This window comes from Harpia harpyja, chromosome 3, assembly GCF_026419915.1.
Source record: "Harpia harpyja isolate bHarHar1 chromosome 3, bHarHar1 primary haplotype, whole genome shotgun sequence".
In the NCBI taxonomy this organism is placed as follows: domain Eukaryota; kingdom Metazoa; phylum Chordata; class Aves; order Accipitriformes; family Accipitridae; genus Harpia; species Harpia harpyja.
In genome coordinates, this window is record NC_068942.1 from 62,948,942 (window position 1) to 62,958,664 (window position 9,723).

General features: G+C 39.3%; 1 protein-coding gene across 1 annotated transcript; it reads left to right on the plus strand.

Moving 5' to 3' along the window:
* Nucleotides 1-1,278: 1,278 nt before the first annotated feature.
* Nucleotides 1,279-8,450, plus strand: GPR65 (G protein-coupled receptor 65). The gene is made up of 2 exons (XM_052782925.1): nt 1,279-1,362; nt 6,358-8,450. Exon 2 carries the CDS (start codon nt 6,476-6,478, stop codon nt 7,484-7,486), a length of 1,011 nt encoding a protein of 336 aa, XP_052638885.1. The 5' UTR covers nt 1,279-1,362; nt 6,358-6,475; the 3' UTR covers nt 7,487-8,450.
* The last annotated feature ends 1,273 nt before the right edge of the window (nt 8,451-9,723 follow it).

The window sequence follows — 9,723 nt, forward strand, 5'->3', positions numbered from 1 at the left end:
GGCAGGTGAAAAGTGATAAAACAGGTCTTTGTCTAATGACTTTTCTCTCAGTGAAAATAAAGGTTTGACTGAAATTTATTTTAGAAATTAATCTAACCAAGTGGCTGGAAAGCCTCCCTTTCACCAAACTGGAGGGGACTGTGATACCAGTTCAGGAATGACCACAAGTACAATGATTTGATAATTTAGGCTTCACATAACAAGTGCACCAGTAGAAAAACTGTGGATGAAAAAGTCACGTTCTGGCTGGAAAAAAAAGAAGGAACCAAATTTCAGAGGTTAAATACTATAGAGCTGCCTGGTATTGTTCTCAAGGAAGTCAGTATGTCTTATTTTAGAGCTTTTAAATTTGCTGTTTCATTTCTCCTTAGCATCTGAATCATCAAACAGGCCAGTTTTTGTGTTACCCAATAGATGTACATTTAAAGTAGAATTGTACCCCGGTTCTTAGAAGTAGAATTTAATCATTCCAAACAGAATTAAAAAAAAAAAAATCAGAGCGCACAATAAATTATTCTGATCACAGAGAGAAAAGAGAAACTGTGCTCATGTAACAATTTTCCACCTATCTAATTGAATAGAATTATCTGTTAAAAGAATCACTCCTGTGAAAGCCACAGCCAACCTCAGATTCAGTTAATATAAAAATATATAAATATGCAACCTGTTGCAGTGCATAAAATTCTGTTATCTTTGTTAACTAGAACTGTTCACAAACTTCCTCCCATCATTAGGCAAACAGAAAAAAAACAGTTATACAAATTTTGAAAATAATTCATTCTTTTTGCACAAACTCCTGAAGTTATTGTGATATATTTTTATGGGCTCTTCTTAGGTGGATTCTATTTGATTCTATGATAAATTTGTTGGGAAAGGCAAGTGACAAGTCCTTCAGTCAAAAAAAGACCCTGTGTTTTGAACATATACAGGTAAACACAAATAAATACATATACACTCCACAGTATTTTATTTCTGTGGAGTGGTTTCTCTGCAGAATGTATTGTCCCCTAGATAAGAGATTTGCAATATACTCCACTCATGTAATTAGGCAGTATTTTCATGAAACTTTTACAAACTCACTAAAAATATTCATAGATTTACCAAGGTTGGTACCATCCTTTGTGTGTACTTCTACGTAACTGTTGCTTTTTTTCCCATGAATAAGTTTAGATTAATAAGGTATAAAAAAAAGGCAAAAAAAAAAATTGAGAGACGTGTGAGCTGTTGCCTTATTGGTGTACCCAAAAGCAGCTTCCTGTTGCTTTATCTGGTGAAGCAGTTTTTCTCCTCAGAAGCAGACACGGGTTACGCTACTGATGGCACCACAGTGAAACTGCTACATGGGGACACATGGCTGCCTAGGTAAGTGTTCAAAATCCAAGAAGTCAGATATACAACTTATATTCTGGTACAAATTTCAACCTGGCTCTCCTTTAATGTGATGCTGACATCATACAACAAAAAGAAGGGACACAAAAGGGGCTGGAAAAGATTGCTTTGGGAGAAGGAGCATTTTACTCCCAGCACAAGTGAAACATGAGACAAAAGGGCAAATGACATCAAAAGATTGAATTAGGAAAGACATGCCATCTTGATTTATTGTTGTAATGGTATTGCCATGATCAAAATACCTGTTGGTTAGAAGAGGGGGGGAGGATGGAGAAGAACAGTATTTGGGGGTGAGTTTTCAGGATTCTGAGCTGTCCTGTCTTCACTGCAAAAAATGCCTCAGTCCTCACAGGGGTTCCATTAGTTCTTCTATTATTGTTCTTTAATATTTTATGTCACTAACAAGGTACTCAGCGCTATTTATACGAATATACACAACACTTAAAACTTAGAAAAATAAGCTGTGCTAAAAATAGCTTCTTGGAATACCAAGTATCATGTATGTGAAAATATTTTGTACAGCATCTTTCTGTATGCATAGAGGAAAACATGATGCACATAAAGATATAGCAAAATAATACTTGCCTGCATGGTCTACATCCTAAAAAACATAGCTTTTTTTTCTATTTGCTCACGTTAGCAGAATTTTTATGCTCTATAAAGCAGTCCGTAGAGTGTATCTCAAAGTTAAAAAGAAAGACAGCTCTTTTAGACCTGGGAGTCTCTACAGAATCTAATGGAGACCTGTGAGCGAAATTTAGTGTTGCATGAGGAAAAAATGCTGTTCATTTTAAGCAAAAATGTCCATGTTACTGAAAGGCATATTTCAACTCTCCTAAACTGTGAAGTTTTTCAGAATTCACTTTTGAGATCTGCTTATGAGGAAAAAAGATCCAGCTATGGAAGGTCCTTGTAGTTGAGGAAATCAGCTTGGCATTGTAACTTGTTTTGAGAACACAGAGCAATCTACTTTGCTGAAATTGCTTTGAGAGAAAAAAGAAATCAAGAAAACCACCTGTCCTTCCATCTTACGGCTGATCTACAATAGCACCAGTACAGGAGCTACTGCACTAGCTCACACAACGTTGTTTTCTTCCCCTGGAACTTACTTATCTAAAAAGCAAAGTACTTGCAAAAACTTACCACATTATAATGAATATTGCTTACAGCAACTTGCCCTATTATGAACATGAATTGGAAATAAAGGGTGAAATGTATCAGTTGCAGATGTTTCTAAAACTGGTGTATATTAGCTAATGGAAGATTATTTTTTTTTAATTACTGACTAAACTTTTCTGTTAATAACACCAAATCCTTACAGTCTTCTTCATATTTCCTAATTTCCCAAACTATAGTAGAATTCATTCATCTGAAAAATAAAAAAGAATCTTCCATTCTTCCCTTAGAAAGTTGTTTACAGATGAGAGTATGGAATATCATTTTGGATTTGTGCTTATGGATGTATAACTTTATACTTACTTTGTTACATTCAAAATGTCGTAAATGGAGAGACTGCATAAAGCACTCTTTGAATCAGAAAAAGATACTGTAGGAATGCATCAATACAAATACAATATGTAATGAGTACTCTTCTCAAGAAACTTTCACAAGGTTCCTTTACAGGCTTGTTTGCATACGTTACTTGAAGCGTAGCATTTGCTAGTCTGTTTCTCTGAATTTTATGTCTGACTTTTTTCAGAGTCTTGTACAGGAGGTTTTTGTAGCAAAATGTCAAAGAGACAGGGACAATGATAATGATTGAATAATATGGCTAACAGAAAAAATTACTGTTGAGAATTTTTATTTCGTTTGAAACACATCCGATACCAAAAGAAGTCTATAAAACAAGTCACAGGTCTACAGAATTAGTCGCAGTGGGTTTGGACTATGAAAGTCAAACCATTAGACTGTATCATTAAACAGATATTCCTCAGTAGTTTTTTAGAAAAAATTAACAATCAGTGGGAAAAATTAACAAACATTGTGGTTTAGGATAGCTGTAAGCCAGTACCATCCTCCTGGGCAAAACCAGCAGGTGCGCTCAGTAGCTGAGAGAAAACCTGGGAATGCTTCAGATCATGCATTCAGGTTAGGCAAATCATTTTGTATTATGTAGTCCTAAGTATGAGAAAAAATCTAAGCAAGGAAGTATGGTATGGACCACTTCCCCTCAGATAAGGTCCCAAGTAACTAACAAAATGTGTTGTAATCAGGGCAAAACAGTACTTTCTGCTTTTATGTTTCTGTGCAAGCAACTGCAGCATGCATTGTGATATACTTCATTTGCTGGCTCTTTGACACACTTCAGTATAGGTCATTAGTACATGCCAGAATGACACACTTCTTGTTATTATTCTCATTGAAAGCATCAATGTGTCATCAAAGCTGGGACATGGATTACCTGGGGAATTTTAGACAGCCTCCAGGGCTTTGTTCATAGAAACTATTGATGATACTGGTTAAAAATAAAAACACCATGGGGTACAGTGGCCTGTGAACATGAAGGACAGAAAAAAATTACCAAGGTGGCAAATTTCATGTGGTCTCAACCCTTTTCTTTGAATCCCATCTTCAGTGTCCCAGCCTGCCATTAGCCAGTCATATCTTAAGATATTAGTTTCTTAAGGCAGATGGCAGAAGAGCAAAACAAGGTCTTGCCCAAAGAACATGCGGTTTATTCAGACAAGTTCAATATAAGGACAAGTGTTTTACCTTATGGTCAGTGAGATCAACAGAGCAAAACTTTTAGAAACAATGAGCTAAAAAGAGAAAGCTGAAGAAATAAAGGTGGGTGGTATGAAGAAATTGGCATGTTGGTGTGCGAGTAGATATGAAGGAGCTGATAAAGGTAACTGCGAGAGGAGCTGTTGCAAGTTACATGGAGACAAGTCGGGAGCTTGTAAGGATGATGAGTCTGTAATATAACAAGTCAACTAACAATGGAGAAAGAGTTTGTGGGGGAGGGAGAAGGAATTCCAGTTTCTCAGCCACGTGACTAGTAAACACTGCCTCATACACTTGCTACATTATACACATGCTTCTGAAAGGTCACGTTTCCGTGTTGGACATGAAGAGACCTGTCACAGGAAAAGAGATGCTAAAATGTGATTAGACAAAGAGGTAGGTATTTTATCTGTTACTCATCTGGTCAGTCTGCATACGTTTGCTTTGCTTTTGGTGAGAAGTGGGTCAGCAAAACCCTGGGATCCAATTTCTAGAGCTAGATTTTTAATTAGTGATACTTATCTATACTGGTAAACTTACAATGCCCTATTTACCGGGTGGTTTTATTAAACCACACTGAAAAGCAGATATCTTATATTTGTCTTAAATATAGACACTGCATTTTTTTTTAATTAGTCATCATGTAAGCAAAGCTGCTCAATGGACCAAATTGGCAACTCCTTCTCAAGACTTTCCTTGTCTTTCAAGCCTGTGAAGGAATTTAGCTCTAACTGTGAAAAGTTAGCCAACTTGATCAAATAAAGCAGTGGCTGGTAAAATTAAGTATGTGCTTTCTGACTAGTTTTGTCATTGCTCCTTTTTTTTCCTGAGTACACATGAATTTTTTTTTTTTATGGAAAAGAGATCCATATAATAACCTCTCAACAGAGGCAGTAAACCTACTTGGGTTTCTCTGATAAACCCACAACCCTACACACACATACACGCATCAAACCCATAAAAGGCAGAATGAATTTGCCTACCACATGGGAAAACCCCTGCACCCAAGTTATCTCCAGTTTGAGCTATTTCCTATGTAGGAACAGTTGTAGAAGGTGCTATCTTGCAATCTACTCATTCTACAACCTCTTCACCTCCTCTGCTGGCAGTCTAGGCTCAAACCACAGATGAGTTATCACAGGCAGTCTGAAGCAGTTAGTATATTTGGCAGTAGAACTAGACCACAACAAATATTCCCCATTCTCATATTTCCAGAACTTAACAATTAGATCTTTGGAGAACAGAATTACTGAGTGTCAGCACTGTGATACAGTCAGTGAGTACCAGCTGTCTCATAGCTATGGTTGTACACCCTTTCTTACTTAAAGTTCAAGTCATCTAAGTGCTGCTGAGGCTCACGCACGCAACTCCTCCAGTCCAACTGCTTTAGTCAGGGCTGCCATTTTACTTGGTTTTTTTCATGTTGAAGCTTTTGACACCCACAGACCTGGTAGTGCCTAAGATAAGCTTAATTGCTAATGCATGGCAACTGCAATTCTTAGAGGAAAGAAGTGTAAATGAAAAATTGTAAGAGAATGTCCAATTCACATGAGTCTAAGTAAGTGACACCCTGGCAGATTCTCCTGTGCATGCAGCAACCCAATAGCCTGCCAGATTTCACATGAAGGTTCCTGGGACATGTGGTGAGCTTTGCTGGAATAGCACAGTTGATGGCAAGTTCTTGGGGGATCGCATACAAAGGAGGGGAGGCAAAGCAGGGAAGCGTGAGAATGCAACAAGACAAGAGAGTGATTCGCAATAGGGAGACATATCAGCCACACATTCTCCTCTTCTGAGCAGATCCCAACATCTAGCGATACCTGAATCCCTGTCTTTCTATCCTTGTCTCTCCATTGACTTAGAGGGGAGGAGGTTATTGAGGATAAGAAATCTACCATATTCATATGACCAAAACCCTATTCTGCTCACCAGAATAATAAAAAGTGAATTTCTGATCTCCTTTGACTCCCACAAGAGACACCTGGGATTGCAGGACCCTACCCCTCTGGAAGAGTCTTAACTGCTCATCCTGCTTCTGCTGTAGAAGCTCATCTAACTGACCTTCACCATCTTAGACGTTTGGGTTCCTCTTCCTATGCACTCCTAACTCTAGAAGTGTTTAAAATCTCTGCTCTCCTACAAACACAGTTTCTTTCTTCTAAAAAAAAAAAAGACACCCACCAAGAAGCCCATAAAAAAACCAAAAATGTTGTTATAACTGACATTTTTTCTTTTTGGTAACAGAAGGCTGGAATCTTACCAACCACATCCTGAAGAACTAACAGATGACCACCCATCAGACTAAAGAGGGGTTTTTACTGCATCCAGGCTGGAATTAGCCCAAAGATACTACTCATGTTGGATGATGAACAACACTGCTAAGTGCCATGATGATCACACCCTGGATATATATTTGTTTCCGTTTGTGTACAGCATTGTGATGATGATCAGTATTCCCATCAACTGCATATCCCTCTATGCATCTTGCATTCAGGCAAGGAAAAAGAATGAGTTAGCAGTCTACATCTTCAGCTTATCCCTGGCTGACCTTTTGTACTCTCTGATACTGCCTCTGTGGATTGATTATGCATGGAATGGAGATAACTGGAGGCTCTCTGCCTTGCTTTGTCAGATTTCTGCCTTCCTTATGTATATGAATTTCTACACCAGCACTGCATTCCTTGCTTGCATCTCTGTTGACAGGTACCTGGCATTAGTTCACCCCTTGAAGCTCCAGCACTTGCGCACAAGAAGATTTTCGTTGATTGTCAGCATAATTGTTTGGTTTCTGGAAAGCATCTTGAATTCAGTCATATTGGTGAACAAAGAAGTATTCAATGATCCTTGCAATTTCACTAATCATACGTTATGCTATGATAAATACCCCCTGGAATGGTGGCAGGCATGGATAAATTTATTCCGGATATGCTCAGGGTACCTGGTCCCTTTGCTAATCATTGTGTTTTGCTACTATAAAATCTACCAAGTAGTGAGGTGTAATCAAGCCACAGTAGATGAAGAAAAGAAAAAAGTGAGGAAACTTATTCTGAATATCACAGTTACTTTCATTGTTTGCTTCACTCCTTATCACGTTATATTGCTTATTCGCAGCATCAGAGAACCTTACACCACTGATCCACAGCTTTTGCAGTTGATGTATAAGGTTTACAGAATCACACAGGCCTTAACAAGTTTGAATTGCATTGCCGATCCCATTCTTTACTGCTTTGTGAGTGAAAATGCACGAACAGACATACTGAATTTGCTCAGGTGTTGCTTGTGCCTACGAAAACGTGAGGGAGACCAAGTGGAAGACCATGCTCTGTACAGTTGTCCTACAAAGAACAGTGTGCTGATCACATACAGAACGTGAAATGGAGACTGTCAAAAATGTCTGAGCAAGCACATTCAATGCAAAATTGGATAACCTAAAGGGGAAAGAAAGAAAAATTCTTCCCCAGTCTGTACCTAGGAAATACCCCAACAGTCACAGATACTAATCTAAGTGAAACCAGTAGCTGGAGCTAATAAGAACTTATTACAGGGTCAATGAAATCAATGGAGTATCAACACGTATCTTTAAATCAGGCATGGTGCATAAATCAATGTCAACAAACAAACGCATGGTCAAGAAAGATGACCATGACACACTGACAAAATTACTGACGATCCCCCACAGAACTGCCTCCTGTCACAGCTTATGAGAAGATCCCTCTGCGTGTAAATTACCAATTTCTCCATTACAAATTGGAGAAATTTCATTGGTCTCATGAGTTCCTGTTTCTGTCTATTTATACTTTCAATTAATTTCATATTCCAAGAGGGGAACTTGAGAGGCTGAGGAGGTCGGGCTTGTTCAGCCTGGAGACCACAAGACTTTGGGGGACCTAATGGCAGCCTTGCAATACCTGCAAGGAGGGTATTGGGAAGATGGAGCCAAGCTCTTCACAGAGCGCATAGCAGGAGGACAGGAAATCATGTGCATAACTTGAAGCAAAAAGGGTCAGAGTTGGTATAAGGAAAAACTTTGAAACTATGAGGACTGCCAAGCAGTGGAGCAGGTTGCACCAAGATGTTCTGCATGCTCCATCCTGACAAGTTTTCAAGACCCAACTGAACAAAGCCCTGAGCAACCTGGTCTGGCCTCATGGCTGACCTTCCTTTGAGCAGAAGGTTGGACTAGAGATTTCCCAAGGTCCCTTCCAACCAGAATTGTCCTGTGATCCTATGAACTGTGTATGTCACTAATCTGCCTGTTGCCTTCCTCTCTAAAAAAGTATGTTCCTTTCCCTTGTTTGTTTTAATTTGCTGGATTTTGTTTTGGTTTGGGGGGGGGGGGGGGGTGTCTGTAATACCTTCATATATATTATGAAGGAAAAAGTATGCAAGCAGCAGTGCAAGTTACTTCACCACCGACTGGTTCCTGTGCTGACCTATGTATTTTGCAACATAATGTGAAACTTCACTGCAGCACTGGAATAAAAGCAGAACTGAGCTTCACTGTAACTTCATGGAAAAAAGAACTCAGTGGTTCATTTCTAGAGCTTTCACATGCCAGAAAGGTTGGAAAGCTAAGTCTGTTTTAATTTATTCCGAATAAAGAATAATGAAAACTAAAACTAAGCAACAAAACTGAGTCAAATTTAACTTGTGCATCAGGGAGTAGTGAGAGCTGGCTGCTCTGCAAGGGACAGGGAGCCAGGAGCTGAGGGTGTCAGCCAGGCAGGCTGGGCAACATCCTCACTGAGAAGCCATGCGGTCCCATGGCAGCCCAGCGAGGCACACAGAGCAGGTCCGATGATGGTAACCAGCGTTGGCCAACAGCTCTGTGATCACCAGACAAACCCATAGTGACGAGGCAGGTCTGAGGTCAAGATTGGAAGCCAAGTCAGGAAGGCAGGGTCAGGATCAGCGAGGTACGAGGCCAGGCACAGCCACACCATGTCAGCACTGGCCTCTGCAGAGGCAGCCAAACCCCAAGGAGGCAGGAGAAGAGACTGCAGACTCTGTTGGTAAACTTAGAGCCTTGACCCTGTGCAAAGAGCTTAATTTCCACAAAATTTGGCCCTGAGATTTTATACATTTAGTAATCCACCAATGCTCATGAAAGCCATAGCTTGGACCAGCTTACATTGGTATGTGTGGATGTTTTTCATAGCATCATTTCCTGTAGTACCTCCCTGCATTTCTGAAGTTCCACTTCAAGATAAAGGAAAACAATGACAATGGCTGGCCTATAGGCTGGGCTTCACAAAAAAGCTCAGATAAGTTCAGGGTTCTGTCGCTTTATGACAATAAAATGTAGGTACCTAATCCCTTAGATTGTTCTGAAATGCTCAGTCTGTGTGTTCAAATCACAACCTTCTGGAGAAATGAGGAAACTTTTAGATGTAGAGAATACAATGTCCTATACTTCAATCATTTGTGTATTTACCTCATTATTCTTACATAGCTAAAAATTTACACTTTTTTCATTCTCTCTCCAAATATGTTTGTCCCAGCTGGACCAAAGTTACCATATGAAAGTGAACACCTATGTTCTTTTTAAAATTGCAGTGTTACAGGAGAGGTACTTTTCACTATGCAGAAACGGCATAGTGAAAAGTAAAC